This window comes from Sminthopsis crassicaudata, chromosome 1, assembly GCF_048593235.1.
Source record: "Sminthopsis crassicaudata isolate SCR6 chromosome 1, ASM4859323v1, whole genome shotgun sequence".
Lineage (NCBI taxonomy): Eukaryota > Metazoa > Chordata > Mammalia > Dasyuromorphia > Dasyuridae > Sminthopsis > Sminthopsis crassicaudata.
This window is the reverse complement of record NC_133617.1, coordinates 383,516,557-383,539,685: the sequence shown is the minus strand read 5'-3', so window position 1 is coordinate 383,539,685 and position 23,129 is coordinate 383,516,557. Positions and strand designations below refer to the sequence as shown.

Sequence of the window (23,129 nt, the reverse complement as noted above, 5' to 3'; positions counted from 1 at the left end):
TTCCAGCTAGCATGCATTTCTCTATGTATATTGATATGTGTATGTGCTTGTATATGTATTGGGTATGTATATGTTTATGTGTATCCATGGGCATGTTTATATATCCACATGTTTTACTGTTATGTGTGTCTATAAGCATTGGGTAATTATTTTATGTGTGTATATATATACAAATATATGTATATATATTGCATATGGATGTGTATATATGTATATGCACATGTATTTACATGTGGGCACATATATAATCTTGTATATATTGTGTGTGAGTATATATGTGTTGAGCTCCTTAATGCCAGGGAATATGTTGTGGTTGTTCTCACATTGCCCAGCACTTAAAATAGTGACTTGCATGTAGAAAAAAACCTGTAAGTGCTGAATTTGAATGTATGGATCTACACAACTTAATCCCAACAAAAGAATCAGGGAAGATAGAGCTGCTTGACTAATTCTCTCCACTGGCATACCCCTCGGCTTTGATTGTTGAACCATCTTCCCTTATTACTTACTTTATTCTAGATGTTCCCCATCCCTTTTGGAAAAGTTTTTTTTTTTTTCCTTAAAGTTTTTCTAACATTTTGAACCTGCTTACCACAATTTTTCTTACATCACTAGTAATTTGTCTCTTTCCTCATACTACTGGACTGAAAGTTCCTTGAGATCATTTGGTATTCTTTGTACACCTCAGCACTTGGAATAATGCCTTGCCCATAGTTTGAATTAAGAAAATTTCATTTCTTTTGTGTTACACCTGTGTAATAGATATAGCATCAGAATCAGAGTCAAAAGGATTGTAAATGCTTAGCTCACTGGGTAAGTCACTTAATCTCTCTGAATCTCAGTTTCCTTATCTGTAAAATAAGAGGCTGGGTCTCAATAACTACTAAGATCTTTTCCAGCTCTATGGTGATTAAGATTTTTGTAAGGAGAATAGGGAATATTGGTGTAGGGGAAATAGAACAGGAGAAAAATACTTATCTGTGTAAAATATAGTTTGAGCCCAAAGGAAGAGGAATAAATTGGATGTATTCTGGTGGTCCTTTCTTAGTGTGCTAAGTCTCTCTAATTAAACTTCAAGTTTAAAAATTAGAGGAAGCGTATTGTTGAACACTTGAAAAATACTGTCTTGAAAATTCAGAGAAGTTCTAAGGAACTCACCACTTACCGAGTTATGTCTGACAGTGTTTGAAAGGAGTTGTGAAAGGCAAGTGACATTAGAAACAAAGACATTAGAAAGCAAAGGACCAATTGCCCCACAGTAAAAGGCAATGAGCAAAAACTCCATCATTTCACATGCTTTACGTAACCTCACACATCCCTATAAGTATGTAACAAGGGAGGGATAGTTAAGTAGTAAAAAAAAAAAAAAAAAAAAAAAAAAAAGTTCCAAAGCCATTCCTTCTTAGGAATGAGATTAAAGAGTCTTTCACAAAGAACATCAAGACTGGACATTTAAAAAAAAAAGTTGGGAGGAGAGGGGGGGAAAAAAGCATATTGCTTTTCAGAAACTCATGACTTCATTAAACTACATAAGACCCCTGCTTTGATGGACTGGGGTGAAGTGGGGCAGGGGAGGGAGTAGTCCCTCTTCCCAACAAAGAGGGACCAATGAGGGAAGCCCTAGTCAATAAAAAAACAATCAAAAGTTCACCAGGTCCTTGAAAAGATCCTTAGCATCTATAAGTAAGTGATCAATATTTTAATGTCCAACTCCTGAGGAGGTATCACGGTCTAGCAAATCAGTTTTAGCTAAGATGATCAAGTAATTTTTTGGGGAAAACATTGGTGATATGTTCCAGCTGTAGAGGTTTGGGAGGGAGGGAATGAATGATGGGGAAAAGGATTATTTCATATGTTGTTATTGGCAATAAAAACCCTCTGGTGCTATGCATTAAAAAAAATTGCAATCAAAGAAATCATATATTTGAAACATAAAATGTTTCAGCTTCCATAATTCTTTATTAAATATTTGACAAGTTGCATCATTTCATTACAACAACTTCATTGTGTCACATTGATCTTTTTTGCTGTCAGGAAAACAAACAATCTACATTTCCCTTCAATTCTCTTAAGAAAATAAATGGAAAAAATGGTTTTGTTCTTGAACAAAACTTTCCCTTATTGTGTATCAAATTTAACTGTACTTTAAAGCTATTCTGATTGTGAAAATGAGCATTCTTTATAAGTTGCTTTTTTAAAAACAAACAAAAAAAATCAAGGTAGTTTAGTATTTACCACTGTATCAAATATTAGCCTCATATTAGGAGGTTTTTTTCTTTTAACAATAAAAAGTTATGAAATGGGATTTTATCTGGAATGTTTGAAATTCTTTTCACTTTAGCAATCACTGTTCATTCATGTTTAATCTGAATTTCTTGGTTCACAAAGGATAGCGAATCAGTATCATTATCTTAAAGTTTACTCAGGCTTACAGGTTAGAGTTTACAGGACTGGGCTTGGAAAGAAATGTAGAGACCAAACTCTCACTCCCTTTTGAAACTAGATTACTCAAAGAAGATGTTAAAAATGCTATATAAATATATACATATATATATATATTTAGGCAGCATAAGTACTATATATATGTATATAAATATTACATCCATAATAATAAAGGGGAGATGAAAATCTGATGAAGTTAACATGAAGGAAAATATGACATCCTAAGTGAAAGTTATTCTGACTAAAAGATGCAAAATGGCTTATAAGAATAAAAATGTATGCTGATACAAGGCTATGGTTGGTGATGGTGGCTTAGTAACACTGATGTAAAGTAGAGAAGGCAGTACTACAGGTCTGCAGACAACGTAACACATGGTTAGATTCCAGTTGTTATTCTAAACCAAAGTTTAAAAAAATCCCCATGCATTTTAAACATGCATTACTTTGAGTGAAACATCTTTAGTAAAGATGTCCAACTAGATTTTCTTGCAAAAATTCATACAGAAATGTCTTTTTTCCCCCTATAAAATGTTATACAAACTCATCTTGTAATTCTACAGCATTTTTCTCTTACATAGAAAACATTCAGGGGTGTGTGTGTGTGTGTCTGTGTGTACTTGTGTGTGTGGATATATACATGTAAGTTAAGGCTTATATATAAATTTTTCAAAAAGTGGTCCATAGTATATCACATTATTTTTCCTTTTTTAAAATTTAAACTACAAAGGAACTGAAAAAAGTTGTTTTTATTTCTTTTTGTTTAAACACCTCAGGCCTGAAGTTGGCAGTTTTGACACAACTTCCATGTCAAGTTACAGGTGAAAAACCTGTACATGACAGAGGTAGTGTACTTTGCCTGGGGGTGAGGAAGGGAGGGGTACCAGGCAGTTACTCTGTACTGCAGCATCCTCTACTGGCTTGTCAGAAAATGGAAGATAGCATCCCACATATGTCCCCATCAGGGTGTGGGATTAAGAGAGGGAAGAGAGCCTGAGAGTAGGAAAGGGAAAGAGTTACCTGCAAGGTAAGTGATGAACTTATAACTGGCTAATCTTATGGATCATGTTTTTTTTTTAAACTTTAAACTTCAGTGGTATGCTATATAAGAAATTTTTGGAAAATGCTAATTTCAATTCAAATATTCTACTAGTACAGGTCAAAACTTGGAGTTATTGTAGATGATTTATAACTTCTATAATGACCTGACTCTCCAGCCTGGCATTTTGGATCTGGGAATACCAAAGAGCAGCAGTACAAGTGAGAGAAACTACAATGAAGGATATAAGATATGGACAATTTTACTCAATTCTTGCTACAATCTACCCTGATGTCCTAAAATATGAAGAATCACATCTGCTTACATTAGTGATCATTTGACCACACAGAGGAAAATTTCAGTTGCAAACTAATAATAAAAGTCCTTTAAAAATAATTTAAATGAAGACTTCACTTTTCTGAAACTTGTAAGAGAGGAAGAGTGAAACTAGTTACAGATAATAAACCAGGGCAACTGAATCAGAGCATAGAATTTAAAGTGAAAAAAAAAAAAAGAAGAAAAGAAAAAGGCATTGAAATTGATATAACTTGAAATGGAACAAAAATCTCTCATCTCTCTAATCCAAGAAACTTCATCACATTCTTAAACTGACACTTCTAAGTTGATTCAAGGCAGAAGGAAATTCCAATCTCAATCAGATCTACAGGAATCAAGAATGGGAATACCAAAAAGACGTTGTGGACAATCAAGGTAACTTATACTAAAGAAGCTTAAACAATCAGTATATATTTGTAGTAAATTCCTTAACCTGCAACACTTTTGAGAAGATTGTCTCTTCATGACCTATGTCTTTTGAACAAAGTTCAAGAAACTTGAAATCAAATGTCTACTTCTCTGATTTGGGAAAAAAGAGTAACTATAAAGACCAGGACTGCTGAACAAAGTTGCTGCTAAGGACAATCTGTGAAAAGGAAACATAGCATTTCTTTACAGATAATGTCAGGGAGACAGTGGACTTGGATGCATAGAATTTTGACTAAGGAATCTATTTTTCATGCAACAAATTGTGTTCAATGGTTTTTGATATTACATCCTGAAGATTACAAGAAAAGGATTAAGAAAAACAGAATATAGGGAGCAGCTAGATGGTGCAGTGGATAGAGCACCAGCCCTGAATTCAGGAGGACCCAAGTTCAAATTTGACCTCAGACACTTAACACTTCCTAGCTGTGTGACCCTGGGCAAGTCACTTAACCCCAGCCTCAGGGGAAAAGAAAAAAAAAAGAAAGAAAGAAAAACAGAATATGAGACTTATAGAGAACAATTAAAACATGGTAGCCTTTGGATTCAGAGAAACTGGTTTGATAAAAGAGTCATTCAACCTTAATAAAAATAGGTTATTAGTAGAGCTAAATTGAAATTTTCTTTTATCCAATTACTGTCTTCTAGAAATTTGTTATAGCATATATCAATTTTTTTTTGAATTCTTATTCTTAATTTACCTCTTAGAGACTCACAAATTATCTTATTATAATAAAATTGTTTTTCTTCTCCTAATATTTTGCTTATTTTGCATCTGGTGGTTATCTACCCTTTTACAAAGCACTCATGGTTAAACAATAACAAAAGAAATCCAGGTTCTTGGAAAACGTTGATTATGCAGCACCGTTGTTGTGTAATAGCTCTCAAAAAGTAACCGATGCACAATTCAGCCTTTGGGTTGAGTTTTTAAAACAAAATTAATTTAAAAATAAGCCAGTTGCACAAAAGGGATTTTCACCAACTAAGTGAGATATTAGTAGACAGATCTACAATTAAAAAAAAAAAAAATCACATTTCTCACCAATTGGCAAAAAAAGTCACCAATTTGTGAATTACTTGGAATGTTGGTTTTCTTATTTTTGTCTTTTTAGACAAAGACCAATGTAGAAAAGGGATTCAATGCTTTTCTGCTATAGGAATTTCTGGGAATTGTAGTGCTCTGACCAGCTAGATTGCTTTGTTTTCTTAAGCCTTGCAGAGATCAGAGAGAAGACATTTTCCGAGTGTCATCGTGTTGCTGTGTAAGGGGCTCTATTATCTCTGTTTTGTCCTTTATAAATACAAAACCCATGACCCCATACATTTCTTCTCCATTCTCTGCTAGTATGAGAATAACTGAAAGGTCAAGTCCTGGAGGTAGGAGGGAGGGCAATAGAAAATAAGGGTTAAAAATTGCTTCACTAGTACAGAAGGGGCCACATTTAGTTCTGTAAGTATGGCAGAATTCTCTCAAGAACAAGAGGAATTGCTCAGCTCCAGGAGCAAAGAAGACTTAAAAAGCTGAAGGTAATTAAATGACCGAAACAAATAAATACCCTCAAGTCTACTCTACTACTAGATTAACAATTTAAGTGGATCAAATACCAGTCTTCTCTTTTAGCTTTAATCTATCACACAATAGATACAACTCAGGCATTATATAGTTTCTAAGCATGCAACATGTCATAGGAAACAAAACTTGGTTAGATAAAGTGTATATTAAATAAATTTTTGTGACTGTATAAAAAAAAATCACAAATAATTAGTGAGAAGAGGACTGCAGGCTCAGTTTTACATTTGGGTTTTTATACATCAGCAGCCGCCAAATTCACAATTGATAGACATGTGCAATGAGAAGGAGTCATCACATTAAAATGCTTATGATTAAAAAAAAAAACAACAACAACCAGATATGAATTCCATGGAGTACATAAAGTGCCTTCAGAATTGGTGCAGTCAGAACAAAAGTGGTTATTTAGCGACCATTAGCAAATGCATACAAATAGGAGACAAAACAGATCTGATTTCCACAATTTCAAATGGAGAACACTGCCAGGTTTCATTCAAAATGCCTCCACCACAGAGAACAGTAAAGAGGAAAGATCATAAAAGCATCACTGTACAGCAAGAAGGAGGCAGGGGGAAGCAGGTTCTCTTACAAGAAATGCTAGTCTCACCCTGACTCAAAGTGGATTCTATTACTTGGAATAGCTACCAAGGAGCAATGCTGTGATTCCTTTTAAAATCAACACAAAATTTTTCATGCTAGATCATGATTCGTTCTTGTCTTGCAGCTAGGATGCTAAATTTATAAAAAATGTAATCCCTAGTGAGTGCTTAGCCTCTCTGGGTATGGAAAGATATGCTCGATGACTTGTTTGAAATTTTTAAAATGTCTTTGTCTGGGGAGCATTTCTGCACAAATATTAGGTCTTTATTTTGAATACAGTGGGGCGGGGGAAATGGAATACACAAAAAATTAAAATGTCACTGACATTAAGTCTGGTAGGAAATTCAGATACAAAAAAATGCTCATTTTTCCAAGTATATAATATCTTTAATTGTAATGAAATAAAATCTGAAAATAGGTCTAAATCATTTTTAAAAGTAAACATGAGTTGTAATACTATACCTGTAGAGTGATTAATTCCATTCATTGTCATTAGAAAGTATGTAAAATATTTATTAAGGGCTTTGCCTACAGAGGCCCAACATAAATAGGACAAGTCCTCCTGAAATGTAATTAGTGTACACATCAACCAGTTGATAATTTGTGGTGGAAAATGCAGAAATACTATCCTTGGGCTAGAGTTCCAACTTCTGCCCTTAGGCAACTGCATTGTCGAAGAGTTTGCTCCAGAAACCAACTTTGTGCAACTGTTCTGCCATTGTGGCTTATGTGTCCATTAGGCAAATGCAAAGGGGCAAGAACTTGCTTGAAGAACAACAACCAAAAAGTAGCAGCTGCCTAATCCACCCCTTCAAATCCTTGAGCATTTTCAACGGCCATGAGAAGTTTCTCTCTTAAATCTTCAAAAGTTTCATAAGGAGGTAAGTCAAGGCGATTAAAGCTGAAAAGGTAATAACAAAAACATGAATAAAATAGTAACCAATCATCCTGACCTGGAGATCCCTGACTCACACCTCTCATTCTTACTTTTATTAAGGACAAAACTACCTAGGAAAAGGCAGTGGCAGAGGGATGACTTCTCCTTCCCCATAAATCAGACTAGAAGTTCCTTGAATGAAAGGGCTATTTTTGAATTTTCTTTGTTTCCTAGGCATTTGCCACCTCACAGTAGAGAAACCAACCTGCTCTTCAACTCTGTGTACAGACAGTTTCCCTATTGGCAAATACGTGATTTAAATTCGTAGAGTTTAAGTTAATGAAAGAAGAGGAAGTTTTAGAGCATAGAAGTGAGCCAAAAAATGGGGGAGTAGAGGAGAGAGAGGGAGGGAAGAAGGGAGGGAAGGAGAGAAGGAAGGAGGAAGGGAGAGAGGGAGGAAGGGAAAGAGGGAGAGAGGGAGAAGAGAGAGGGAGGGAGAGAGGAACAGAGGGAGAGAGAGAAAATGAATGAGATTATATCTCCCTTTTGGAAGCAACAGGAGACAACAATAGAAAAGGAAAGCAGGTAAGTAAATTCTTAGGGACTATGGAAGGAATGAGGTTCATTAGGAAGTCAGTCAGGCTTTAAAAACCCAGAGTTTCATATTAGTGGGAACCTTTGAGAATTCAAATTAAAGAACCTCATAATTCAATGGGCCCTCAAAAGCCATTCAGTCTAATCACTGGTTCCCTTTGCAGCCCAAAGACCCTTTTAGGGAGCCTGAAAGTTCAAAATTTTTTTCATAACAATACTAAAGCTACTTCTTTTTCTACTAAGGCAAATGTTGATAACAATAACCCATATAAACAAAAGCTTATTGGAAGGAATTTTCAATTTTTAAGAATATAAAGGGATCTTTAGTAAAAAGAACCATTTACTCACCTGTAAGTAAGAAAGGATTCCTTTTAATAATGACAATAATATTTCTATAGCATTTTAGGTTTCTAAAGCAGTTAAAAGATTTGATCTCACACCAGAAAGGTAGGTAGATGCCACTATTATCTCCATTTTACAGATGAGTAAATTGGATGGGAGAGGTTGTCACTTGCCTAAATTTACACAGCTAGTAAATGTTCAAGGGAGAATTTGAACTTGGATCTTCTTGATATCCTACATCTAATCCAGTGTACTATCTAGCTACAATAAGATTAAAGACCTCAAGTCTTTTACTTTTTAAATAAATGGATGTATCTAAGGTAATGGATGGATCTAATTGTTAGGAAATATGTCTTGTCATCAAACTTGATTTTTTCTCTGTGTAACTTTAAATCAATGTCCTATGGAATTAAGCAGAGGAAACCTAATGATCATCCATGTGATAGCCTTCGAATACTTGAACATAACTATCATATTCTTCCCAGTTCTTTTCTTTCCAAGTTAACACTACCAATTATCATCAGATATGAACTCAAGCCCTCCATGATCCTGTTTGCCTTCCTCTGGATACTACAACTATTTTCTTAAAATGTTTCATCAAGAACAGAACCTAATATATTAAATGTACTCAGATAAAGGCAGGGTAGAACAAAACTAGCACCTTCCTAGTTTTGGACATTATGCCTTGGTCTAAGATTATATTTGCATTTTTGTCTGTCATATCATACTGTTGACCTACATTGAGCATTAGTACACTAATAAACCTTTTAGTTTAGACCCAAAGCCATATATACATGCTTCTCATACCCTCATGAAGATGATTTTTCAACTGAACTATAATATAATAGCTACATTTTCCTCCCTTACATTTCATCCAATTAGATTTGGCCCAAATGTCTTGCCCATCACAATCTTTTTGAATCCTTACTCTGTTGTTCAGCATACTAGGAATTCCTTCTAACTTTTGGTCATCTGCAAATTTGATAAATGTGGCACCTATGTCTTTGATCAGGTTACTAGTAAAATGACTAAATAATATTAGGTCAAGTAGTGATTACTGGAGTGTGAACCCTATAGATTTTCACTTCTATTCTCCTAAAAATGTTGTCAGTGAAACTTTCTTTTCCACCATCTTTCCCTTTTCCTTTGCCTTCCTAGAATTCTCATGAAGCCATGGGAACCCTCACCAGAGCTTTTTTTTTTTTTTGTAGTGGAAGGGATCACTCAATCTCATAATTCTAAAGATCAGAGAGATGAGGGAAAGCAAAGTTCTTACTCTAGTTAGGGAAAAAATGTGTTCCTGATGTTATGGACATATTTTCCCATAAAATATTGTTATAAATGATGATTAGGTATTATAACAACATTGATAAGGATGACTAGAATGTTGTGCCACAGTTCTCTTTTATTATCCTGACTCAGTTTTCTTAAATTGTCCAGCCTAGGTTTCCCTGAATTGTTCTGCTCAATTCTGCAACACCACCCTTTCCTCCTTATCATGATGATCCAGATAAGGAGAAAGACCTTCTATCTTAGACATCATCAGAATGTCCTTGCCTCTCCCCATTTTGTAATCCTAATTATCCCCATGCCTCCCCTCACCCTGTCAGAACTGGATTATTAATCTAGTGTTCCTGCTCTCAGCAGCCTGAATCCACCCCTGCCTTGGTCTACCCTGTGTCTGAGCCATGTGTATATATATCATTGAGAACTCACACTGGCTGCTGGATTCTTGGAGATGATAGTCTCATTCAGCCCTGGGACCAAACCATGGATCCATTTGGTCCCAGTAAATCTTTCCCTTTCAAATAAAATATTATAATTCTCTAATTTCTATCTTGCCTTGGTGTCTCCAATATTACAAGATTACTTCTAAGTTTGCTTGAAGTTTTAAAATTTTAATGCTATGGAAAAATAGGCTTTGTGTAGTAGTGGGAGAGTCTATAAAACACCTTGGCATTCAATGCAGTTTTACCCAGGAAACAGTAACTGGTTTCCTATGAACTTTTGGATTAGTGTTTTCCAAATTAGTATTTAAATCACTATTTTCTAAACTGGTTGAGGGACTATGTGAGGCACAGAAAATAGTTCTCTTGTTCTATAGGTTTTTAACCTTCTCTGTCATGTGCTTAAAAATATTAATAGGGGAAGATAGGGGCAACTAGGTGACACAACAGAGAGAGCACTAGGCCTAGAGTCAAATTTCATCTTCCTGAATTCAAATCTGGTTTCAGACACTTATTAGCTGTGTGACCCTAGGCAAATCATTTAACCCTGTTTGCCAACTTCCTCAGCTATAAAATGAACTGGAGAAGGAAATGACAAACTATTCTGGTATCTTCGCCCAGAAAATCCCAAATGACTGAAAAACAACTGAACAAAAGGTATAAAAACAAGGTCTGAGAAACAGAGTAGAATATTCACTAGCTGATATTAGAGATAGTGACAATTGTTTTCTCCCTTACAACCTGCCTATATTGACCATCTGACTACATAAGTTTTTGGAAGCAAATATAAATTACATACAAATAATATTATGATAAGCCTGTAGCATCCTTCAATTGTACTAATTCAATTATACCAACTTATTCTTGGAACAATCTTAATGCAAAAAGGAAGCAAAAGGTTAGACATCTTACACAAATCTTAAAGTTTTATAGCCTTTATAATTCAAACACAAACAAAAAAATGTGAATAACAGTTAAAGGTGAGAGCTATTTCTTGGTATTTAGAATACCCAAAGTTAGGTAAACAGATGATGCTTTAATAGCTTCCTGAATGTCATTTGCTTAAGACATGAGAGCATTTACTAAAGCTTCTCTTATCCTGAAATGATAGTTCTAGACAGTTTTATTGCATTGTAAATCATTCTGTCTAGAATGAATTCTTTTTAAAAAAATTTTTTTATTAAAGCCTTTTATTTTCAAAACATATGCATAGTTAATTCTTCAACATTAACCCTTGCAAAATCTTGTGTTGCAATTTTCCCTCTTTCCCCCATCCCTTCCCCTAGATGGCAAGTAATCTGATATATGTTAAACATGTAGAAATATATGTTAAATCTAATATATGCATACATGTTTGTACAATTATTTTGCTGCACAAGAAAAATCAAATCAAACTGGAAAAAAAAAAGAGAAAGAAAACAAAATGCAAGCAAACAACTACAAAAAGAGTGCAATTGCTATGTTGTGAAACACAATCAGTTCCCACAGTCCTCTCTCTGGGTATAGACGACTCGCTTCATCACAAGATCATTGGAATTGGACTGAATTATCTCATTGTTGGAATTGATCATCGTATAATCTTGTTATTGCTGTGTACAATGATCTCCTGGCTCTGCTCATTTCATTTAACATCTCTTCATGTAAGTCTCTCCAGGCCTCTCTGAAATCATCCTGCTGATTGTTTCTTACAAAATAATAATATTCCATAACATTCATGTACCATAACTTATTCAACCATTCTTTAACTGATAGGCTTCCACTAAGTTTCCAGTTTCTTGCTACTACAAAAAGGGCTGCCACAAACATTTTTACACTCGTGGGTCCTTTTCTTCCTTTAAGATCTCTTTAGGATACAATCCCAGTAGAAACACTGCTGGATCAAAGGGTGTGCACAGTTTGATAGCCCTTTGGGCATGGTTCCAAATTGCTCTCCAGATCTGTTCACAACTCCACCAAGAATGTATTAGTGTCTCAGTTTTCCCACATCCCCTCCAACATTCGTCATTATCTTTTCCTGTCTTCTTAGCCAATCTGAGAGATGTGTAGTGGTATCCCAGTTGTCTTAATTTGCATTTCTCTGAGTAATAATGATTTAGAGCACCTTTTCAATATGACTAGAAATGGTTTCAATTTCTTCATCTGAAAATTGTCTGTTCATACATATCCTTTGACCATTTATCAACTGGAGAATGGCTTGAATTCTTATAAATTTGAATCAATTCTCTACATATTTTAGAAATGTGGGCTTTATTGGAACCCTTGAATGTAAAATTTTTTCCCAGTCTGCTACTTCCCTTCTAATCTTGTCTGAATTAGTTTTGTTTATACAAAGCCCTTTTAACTTAATCTAATCAAAATTATCTATTTTGTGATCAATAATGATCTCCAGTTCTTTGGTCACAAATTCCTTCCTCCTCCACAGATCTGAGAGGAAAACTATCTTATGTTCTTTTAATTTGCTTATAATATCACTCTTTATGTCTAGATCATGAACCCATTTTGACCTTATCTTGGTATATGGTAATGGGTATAGGTCAATGCCTAGTTTCTGCCATACTAGTTTCTAATTTTCCCAGCAGTTTTTGTCAAATAGTTGAGTTCTTATCCCAAAAGCTGGGATCTTTGTGTTTGTCACACACTAGATTACAATGATTATTGACTATTTTGCCTGTGAACCTAACCATAGAGTTAATTCTTTAGTGAGTTCTTTAATATAAACTTTTCATAAGAAGTCATACTAGAATTTCACAACTATTTTTTTTAAAGTATGTGTGTGTGTGTGTGTGTGTATGTGTGTATGTGTGTGTGTGTGTGTGTGTGTACAACTAACTGTTTCAAATGAACTTTTGGAACACAGCCAGCTCAGAAACTCAACTAGCTCTGGGTATACCACCCCCCTCATACCACTCATATGCATCTCTATACTAGTATAGTCTATTGAGTTGAAGTCATATATCAAATTGACATATGTCTGTCTTTTTTTTAAAAGTCAGGTTGTGCTAAACAATGAGTTGAATGCTAAACATACAAATTCCTCAAACAGTTCACAATCTAATTTTCAATACTGATCATGTCACCAGAGAGGGAGATGGGAGGCTGCTACTACTTTATTTGACCATCAGAATATGGGAGGAGATAGACTGGTTTCTAGATCTCATAGAGATAGCCAAGCGTTTCCATGAGAGAATAGGCAAATGTTCATCAATATGTCATGTCACAAATTGGATGTAACTTACATAGTGCAATTCTGAAAAACTGTATTAAAGTCAACTCTTGAACATGAGAAATATATGTCATACAAGATGTTTGGCAAGCTTAAGACAGCAACAAATTATCTTTTATTACTATCTTTATCTTCAGAAGTCTAATAGAGTTTTAAAAACTTTTAGATAAATTCATGGGAGACAGATCCATAATGAAAACCAGAAAAAAAAAAAATAGTGTTTTATGGGGACATCTCTAAATGCCAACATTAACTATAGCAAATAAGCCCTTTCCTATCATTGGCAAACACAGAATTCTGAACTGGATGAAACAGATACGACACATTTCTTGTTCTTATTTTCAGTAAATAATAAGCTACAGTCTTCATTAATAGCATCTGGAAATTTTTTACCAGAGTATTTGGAGAATCATACAAAATAGTAACATAGAATGCTATCTAGAATTGTTCTAATTAATTAAATTGAATCATTCTTTTCAATGATAATTTTTATTTCCAATGAGACAAACAGGAAATATATGTAGTTCTACCTATTTGTCTTAATCATCAACTATGGAACAATTTTTAAAAGTATTAAATTATAGTAAATAAAAACTATTTAAAAATGTATTATATTCAGACTTTCTAATATAAAATTAGTGGATTTTATTTTTAAATGCTCATGGAATCAGCCTCTGTCTTCAAAAAGATAAATAATAATCTTTTGAACATTGGAGATTTAACAAAAGTGACTAAGAGTTAGACTAAAAGGTACACTGAAGAACAAAATGGCTCCATTTCCTTTTGTCACTCAAGTTGAATGAAGTTTGCTGACAGCAGATTAGATCTTTTTTTCTTTGAGTATTGATAATTTTGAGCATTATTAGTAAAAAGGTAAGGAAAATCAGCTTTAAACAGTTGGTTTTTATTTTGGCACTATTGCAATCAAGTACTTAATGAACTTTTAAAAGTTTTGTTTTATTTTTGGTCATCATTTTGTAAAAATATGCATGGTTTGGGTCCAGTTTAATTCATCCTCATGAAAAAAATGAGCCAGATTCATTTGTAACCACCAAACAGTTCCACATTTTAAGTAACTTACACCTGGCTTTAGTTTATGTGGTTAGTTTTACTCATTCCTAGATTTGGAACTGGAAGTTCCACATAGAGACCATAATCTAGGGGCCCCAAGCAATTAAATGACTTGTACAAAGTCATACAAGGAGTAAGTAGTAGAGTCAGTATTCTAATTTAATTTTGATGACTCTCAAACTCATTATTTTTTCTTTGCCTTATCAAATTTATTCTCAAAGGAATAAAATTAGCTGGATCAGCTGGATTATTGCTTGATTAGGGTAAAAATACTTCATCTTTGCTGTTTTTATGGAAGCCAGGATGTAAGTCTCCTAGATGGACTGATTTCTTTGTCCACTGACACAGTGCCCAAAGGTACTTTCAGAATTGGAAAAAAAAGGTGAGATGCTCAAGGTTCTAAAAAGTGAGGACTTTATATAAACTTAATGGTCATAATAATAGTCTTAGTTGTCTTTTCACACTGTGGCTATTAATGCAATAAAGCTGCATTTGATTCTTAATTAAAATCTCTAAAATAAATGTCATTTCTGTAGAGTAAGCGCCAAGAATGGGTACCAATCACTACTGCTCTACATGGTCTAGGGCAGGCTGCTTTCAGGATGTGAAGGACAAGGAATTCACTGGAGAAACAAAATTTCTCTTTCTTTGAAAGGGTGAGAGGATTTACATGGACACATTGTAACTTTAACATACTGATGTTACTTTGGTCCTCTTCAAGAATGAAATACAAGAAACAACTAACTTAAATAAATAGCAGAATTGCCTAGCTTTTATGTATTTGCAAATACAATTTTTCTGGGGTAGTTGGTGGTACAGTGGATAAAGCTCCGGCCCTGGATTCAAGAAGACCTGAGTTCAAATTTGGTCTCAGATACTTAATACTTCCTAGCTATGTGATCTCAGGCAAGTCATTTAACCACAATTACCTCACCCAAAAATAAATAAATAAATAGAATTTCACAAGAACTTTCTTCTACTCTTTGGTTTCAGAACATATGTTTGTGACGTGAAACCACATGGACCAAGCCCTCAGATTGGCTTGGTTCTCCAGCTCAGCAAAAGCAAATGAGGGTTACTAGGGTTCTGGCTGATTTGGAGCTGAGCAAGTCTTTAGCCATGGTACAATGTGGGTCACTCAGTATTTCAGAGAGATTATTCCACATGCTTTCTAAAGGGTGAGAATGGAAAGCCAGGCAATAAAACTGATGCCAGAGAGGAGAGATTGAGAATTGAGAAACTTTATCAAATTCAACCACAACCTTTTTTAGTAATACATTTGCATTTATATGGTGCTTTATACTTCTTTAAGTACTTGAAATATACAAGATTCTTCCTTCTCACCTTTATCTCTTCAGTAGGACAAATATTATTCTTATCCATAACAAGATCCAAGATCTCATCCCCACCTGCAATTACTTCCATGGTGAATCTCCTTGAGATCTAAATGCTTTTACACTATTCACATATACTTCCTCTTAAGTCTTTTGACACTACCTTATCATGGTTGGACTTCTTTCTGTAAAATAGACCTCAACAAGCTGGGGAAAACCCACCATTCTACAAAGAATAATGAGGATACCACCCAAGAATCTATCCCTTGCTACCTACATCAAATATTCAGGGTGAGCTCAGAGGGTCCCTATTTTCCCCAGAGCCTCCAAAGTTAAAAAGTTGCTTCTGTGAACACATGATCAATTTACTTCCAATAACTTCAATCCCTCTCCAGGAGCACCAGCAATAGCTACCTCATGGGAACCACCCTGCCCCTGGTCAGAATATTTTTAGAACAAGGTGAATTCCAGTGAGGGAGTTTCTAAGGGGGTTAAGAAGGATGGTTGTCACTACACACCTCTCAGATTAACTAAGATGTCAGGAAAAGATAATGCAGAATGTTGGAGGGGATGTGGGAAAACTGGGACACTAACACACTGTTGGTGGAACTGTGAACAGATCCAACCATTCTGGAGAGCAATTTGGAACTATGCTCAAAAAGTTATCAAACTGTGCTACCCTTTGACCCAGCAGTGTTACTATTGGGCTTATATCCCAAAGAGATCTTAAAGAAGGGAAAGGGACCTGTATGTGCAAGAATGTTTGTGGCAGCCAGAAATTGGAATCTGAGTGGATGCCCATCAGTTGGAGAATGGCTGAATAAATTGTGGTATGTGAATGTTATGGAATATTATTGTTCTGTAAGAAACAACCAGCAGGATGATCTCAGAGAAGCCTGGAGAGACTTATTTGAACTGATGCTGAGTGAAATGAGCAGAATCAGGAGATCATTGTCATGGCAACAAGATTATATGATGATCAGTTCTGATGGACATGACTCCAACAATGAGATGATTCAGGCCAGTTCCAATGATTTCATGATGAAGAAAGCCATTTACATGCAGAGAGAGGACTGTGGGAATGGAGTGGATCACAAAATAGCAATTGTACTTTTTGGTGGTTGTTTGCTTGTATGTTTTTTGGTTTTTATTTGTTTTCTCAGTTTTTTTTTCTTCCTTCTTGATCTGGTTTTTCTTGTGCAACAAGATAACTGTATAAATATGTATACACATATTGGATCTAATATTGTTGTGCTACAGTTCTCTTTTATTGTCCTGACTCAGTTTCCCTAATTATTCTGACCCAGTCCTGCCTCAATTTCCCTAAATGTTCTGCTTCAGTTTATAATTGTTCTGCTCAATCCTGGAAAACCTCCCCTCCCTCTTTATCAAAATATTTGATAAGGATAAAAGATCTTATTTTTAGAATATCAGAATGCCTCTCCCCAAACCAAGCTATCAGAATATCAGATACTGGCTTATCAAGATGCCTCTCCTCATCTCCGGGGTTCCTCACCCCATTATGTCATCCCATCTCCAGAGTCTCACCCCATCCTGTCAGAGTCCCGTTCCCGCTCTCAGCACTCTGACTCCATCCCTGCCTAAGTCTATCCCGAATCTGAGCCATGTCTATATATGTCATTGAGAACTCACATAGTTTGCTGGATTCTTGGAGACAATAGTCTCATTCAGCCCTGGGATCAAACCATGGATCCATTTGGTCCCAGTAAATCTCTCCCTTTCAAATAAAATATTAAAAACTCTCTAATCTCTATCTTGTCTCAGTTTTTCCAGCATTACAATGTGTATTTCAACATATTTAACATGTATTAGACTACCTGCCAGATAGAAGAAGGGATAGGGGCAAGAAAGGGAAAATTTGCAACAAAAGGTTATGCAAGGGTCAATGTTGGAAAAAATTACCCATGCATATGCTTTTTTTTTTTTTGGGTGTTTTGTATTTATATTTTCTAAATAAAAAGCTTTAATTAAAAAAAGAAGGATGGTTGGATTAGGGAAAGGTAAGGAAGGTACTTTGGCCCACTCTCCCCCTTCCTTGCCTAGCTCCTGTCATCCCAACTGAGAAGCAAAAAATGAACACTATAGCCTTCTAAAGCAAGATTTGATCTCTTTTTAAAATATTATTTCATCTTCATCTTTTCTTTCCAATTAAAAAATTCTTCTTTTGTTATATTTTATTTTGATATCACCTTCATTTCTGCATGCAGCCCTTCTTTCTTACCTAGCAAGTCATTCCTTATAACAAAGATTTAAGGGAAAAAAAAAAAAAAAACTCAGCTGTATCTGATAGTATAGATAATATTACCTTTCTAAAGTTTCCCACCAACAAATATTTCCTGCAGTTCCTGAATTTTCTGCCAATATACACAGGATTTACTCATGGATCAGCTTTCAAAATTCTTATCAACATGTAGCAGTCATAAAGATGCTTTCTGGTCTAAGTACCCCTTTGGAAACACCTGTTTCCCCTTGTAGTCACATTGATTGTGGATTTTGAGCAAGGCTGAGGGGGACAAAAGGGAATCAATGTATTACAGAGGTTTTACTCTGTCTCTTGACACAATGGATATGGAAGTAGCTGATGATGGTCTTAAAGGGAAGGATTTAGGAGACCCAGGAAGTGCCCTTAGGATTTGTGCATGTTGAGAAGTGGCTTAGGAGACAGTCTAGGAGCTATTTCTGTGGTATTCTGCCAACAGACACAGGGAGTGTAGGGAGTGCACACTGTGTTTATGTTGGTATGAGATTAGGGAGTGGACAGGACAGGTGTTTTCTGGAGAAGGAAATGGCAAACCACCCCAGTATCTTTGCCAAGAAAATCTATACAGGGTCACAAAGAGTCAGACATGACTGAATGATTGAATAATAAGGGCAGGTATGCAGAAGAGTGGCTACAGTGATTTTACCCTTGGGGTTAGTTGGAGAGTGAAACAATTCAGGAGAACAAGAATTTGGAACTGAAGAGTCCAGGCAATATCTTTTTGTCCAGCAAAAGAAGTCAGAATAGTGACTGGGTAGGGAAAGTAAGGCTGTGACCCAGTTACTAATAATGTTCCCCCTCACACCAAACTCACATAGCTTATATTAATACAGAGTGAGCTATGATGAACAGCTGTAAGATCAGATTCTGTTTGGTATAGTGGATTTGAATTATGGGTTTCTGAGCTCCCTCCTGGGTTCTGTCTCTGCCAAAGATGGCCTGGAGGCAAAAGGTGGTGCAGGGTGACTTGGACACTGGCCATTATGATAATCCTTCTCTAGCACTCTGTCTTCTTTAGGGCCTTTGCCAAATTTCATGAAACCTGCTAACTTGTAGCTGCGTAGCACCTAGGCTACCTGCATTTCTAGAGTTGACTCTTGACCTGACTTCTGTCAGTCTCAGTTGCCATCCATCCATCCCTTGATAGAAGGTCAAGCACTACAAGGTTCAGGTGCATTAATTGAAGCAAAAAAAAAAAAAAATTATAATTTAGTTTTGAAATGAAGTGTGTACTGCTTTAATTGCTACAACTTGATCCTTTTAGTTACTCTTAAAGCTTTGTCCTATTAGTAATAGTCATGAGGCAGCTAGAAAGTGTAGTGGATGGAGTGCCGGGCCTGCAGTGGGAACATTGGAGGTCAAATCCAGCCTCAGACTTAGCTGTATGATCATGGGCAAGTCACTTAACCTGTTTGGTTTAATCCACTGGAGAAGGAAATGGCAAACTATTTTAATGTTTGTGCCAAGAAAACTCCAGATGAGTTCATAATTGAACAATTAAAAACACACACACACACAGAGGCTTCCTTTTGGTTTCTTTTCCTCATTTTCAGATAAATCTAGTTCATGACCATCTCTTAATGGGACCAACATAAGAGGACCTGTTGAATGCTTTTGATTTTTTTTTCCCTTTTCACCACTGACTTTTTCTTAAAAAAACTTTCAGATAACCAAATATTTCACATCCAATTCTATTCCTTGCACTAGACATAGATTGTACTTATTAGACACTAATGTCTCCTGGTTATTTTTTCCAAAGTATAGACTCAGTCTTCAGTTCTGTCCACTTCAAGAATGTCTTTAATAACTAACTGGATAAAGACACAGATGGTATATTTCAAACATTCAAGGGATAAAAGTTGGATGGAAGAGCCACTATGATAAATGACAGAATCAAAATTCAAAGTAATTTCAACAGGGTAGGTCTAACTTAATAAACCTGTCCTCTAAAACTTTGGGGGAATGAGAACATCTCAAGATCAACAGTGTTGTGGATAACTGAAACTCTATGCAAATCAAACATTTATTTTCACTATTCTCTATTTCTTTTCTCTTTTGTTTGTTTATGTTCATGCAATATTGGAGCTTCTTCTACAGAGTCTATAGTTACTATAGACTTAAGTCTTAAGATTTTGACAATTTGGGCTAGAAAGTTTTTGGGAAAACTGAGAAGAGAGAATAAATGGAGAATATAAGAAACTACATATTTTTAAAAAAGGAAGGAGAAATAGGAAAATTTTCTTGGGAGAACTTAGTTACCTTATGAAGAACCATAATAAAAATAATTTTATGAGTCATTCTGGAGAGACACTATTAAGAGTGATGGCATAACAACTAGTATTTATATATTGCCAACTATGTGCCAGGCTCTGTGCTAAGAGCTTTAACAAATATTATCTCATTTGATCCTTAAAACAAATCTAGGAGATAGCTGCTATTATTATCATCCCTGTTTGACCACTGAGGAAACTGGGGCAAACAGGGAGAAATGACTTGCCCAAAGTCACACAGCTAATGAGGCTTAAGGTCTTCTTAACTCCAGGACTGGGGCTCTAGCAACTTAGTTGCCTTGAGGGAAGCTGTTTTCCTATTATGGCTGGAAAAAAGTAGACAGATAGAAAGAATATCAAGAGGCTTCCTCTCTTAATGGAACTGTTTTAACCTATATTTGGTGAAGAGATAAAAAGAATTCTCCAAAAGAGACTTTGTTTGGTATATTAAGTGAAATGGTGTGTGGAATTAATTAATAACAAGGTGAAGTCATCTATAGTTTCAGAATAGCTCTGATCTTTCTTAAAGGTAAAATATGACAAATAATTATGTTTATTGTTTGATTACATTAGTAATAAGTCACATAGTTAGGAGATTAGGAGTTTTGGTATGTAGACAGATATGAACAATGATTTATAAGTTAAGGGATTTCTCCAGTTAATTAAATCATATATAATAAACTGATAGGGATAATTAATGAGCAAGTGATTGATATATTATTAACTGGTGAAAAACAATCAAACATGTCCTTATATTAGCCTAGGATTTAGGATAATGAGAATGAATATGATAATGAATCAAGTAAGTAACAGGCAGAGAGGTGCTACCATAATCTGGTTACATACAGAGATAAAGGCCCAAAGCACAATGGATAAAATCCTCATAGAATATTTATGGAAGAACATGGACAAGTTTTGCAGTACATTTGCAAAGGATGGAAAGCCACAGATGAATTTTGAGCATACCACTGGAGGGAGTAGTCACATAAATGAAATACAAGATCCATTCCAATATTAGGTTCTCCTGTCACTTTCATGTGTAAGATTTGTGTGAAAAGACTAGTCACTGAAGAGTTAGGAAAGAGCCTTTTTTTTTTTCTTTTTTGTCTATGAGCCAAATAATCTGGGTAAATTGGGTCAGGGATAACCTTCAGATCCTCCTCTTTTCTCAGCAATTTTGGTTGGTAGAATCTTTGCTATCATAGGCCTTTTTTCTTCTATGGTGCCTTCTTAATTCAGAGACATTTCAGACACAGAAAGGGACTAAAGTCAAACTCAAATAAAATGGATTTCTATAAATCTATGAGTTAGAAAACTACAAATTACGGTGAATAAGAATGAAATCTACAGGAGTTATTCATCCTTTATTTAAACATTTTCCAAATACATTTTAAGTTGGTTCTGGGTTCCAGGAGAATTTGACACCTCTGCTTTTAGGATGCTAAAAAACTACCATCCAACACAGATTATTTATGTGTTGTTGTCCATTCACATACTGATTTAAATTAAATTGACCTTCCCAAGACAAGTTTCATATCCTAGGCTAAAAACTACTTGATGGTAGGAAATAGCTATGTTGTTTTATTTCTATGGCATCTAGAGTATGAAAAACAATGATGTGTTTACGAATGCTTTGTGATGATGAAGAAAATAGTAAGGAGAATTTTTGACACATTTTTAGTCATTACTTCCACTAACTTCCATTTGATATTAACATAAGTGAAATTTATCAATCTTATTTTGTACTTAAAGTATGCTGGTTACATGTGTATTTAGCTATACATAATTTGATATTCTTGGTCCCTTTTCCCACTTACCATGTATGAGCTCTGGGCAATTTCTCAGGGCTTCCCCATTGCTCTATTGTAAACAGCTGAGGACCATTTGAACCTAGATTAAGAAGAAAATACAATTTAACATGTACTATTGATAGTAGAATTAACCTGAAAAGTGAAAAATAAAATGAGAAGGAAAGAACCGAGGAGAAAAACAAAAAGAAGAATATTTGATGTAGACCTATTAGCTTCTTGGTTACAATATGTTTTTTATTATCTAGTTAAATAATATCCTTAGATAGATTCACAACATAAAATTTACATTATTTTCAGTGTGTAATTTTCTCAAAGTCTCACATACAAAGACAAACTGTCCTGATACCTTTAAGGTGGAAATGAGTAAGTTAAATGTTACTTCTAAGAAAAAGATGTGATAAACCCATCAATATGTGGAACAGATAGAACTTTGCGTATTTATGATTTTAATACAACATAAACAATGGAAAACTCTGGTACACAAGCACATGGGAGGTTTCTAATCTGATTATTCTATTTTTTCCATTAATAATAAAATCAAGGTACTTTTCATGAAGCATGAATTACTAGGCTAAAATGTATACAGACTTATGTATAATAAAATGCATTTACATGAGACCTACACAAAATAAGTTTCTGAGAAGACAGAAAATATTAAACTTGGTTAAGAAGTCTAGAGAAGGTATCATTTACCTTTAGACAGATTCCTTTTGGAAAATATGTTAGCATGGATTTTTGGAAAGAGTTTTTATCTAATACATTCTCTTGCTTACCATAAAGTTCAGCAAATCCATTCATAGGCACTCGGGATGTCCCCGTAACGAACTGGAGTAACCGGATACGCTTCTCAGCATCCATCAATAATACGGCCTATGAACAGAGACATAAGGTCATTATGTCTCCCATGCAGTAAGTACTGCAGCACATGCTGCTGTAACTTAGACATTTAAAAAATCATTTTATTTATATTGTAATATAAGACCTAGACAGTTGAGTCTGAAAACTGAGTCACATTTTAGAATGTCGCCACAATACTAGCCTTTCTAATCTTAGAAAGAGATCAAATATTCACAATGTCTCTTTTGTCTGCCAATATGTCAAAATACATTATATAAAAAGCTCGTGTTGATGGCATCATCACTCTTATGATTCTGTCTATAGGACATGATCATGATCCTCCCTTCCTCCA

General features: G+C 35.1%; 1 protein-coding gene across 12 annotated transcripts in view; it reads right to left on the bottom strand.

Annotated features, from left to right (window-relative positions):
* Positions 1–6,652: 6,652 nt before the first annotated feature.
* NEDD4L (NEDD4 like E3 ubiquitin protein ligase) overlaps positions 6,653–23,129 on the bottom strand; it is a 453,149-nt gene continuing 436,672 nt past the window's right edge. For 10 of the 12 annotated variants that reach the window (XM_074279441.1, XM_074279439.1, XM_074279442.1 and 7 more), the window contains 3 exons: positions 22,714–22,810; positions 21,947–22,019; positions 6,776–7,311 (listed from right to left, as the gene is read on the bottom strand). In XM_074279441.1, the coding sequence (XP_074135542.1) occupies positions 7,209–7,311; positions 21,947–22,019; positions 22,714–22,810 (273 nt within the window). In that variant the 3' untranslated portion in view covers positions 6,776–7,208. Of the gene's footprint in view, positions 7,312–21,946; positions 22,020–22,713; positions 22,811–23,129 lie in introns of all 12 variants that reach the window. The other 2 variants (XM_074279446.1, XM_074279445.1) reach the window with 1 other exon arrangement.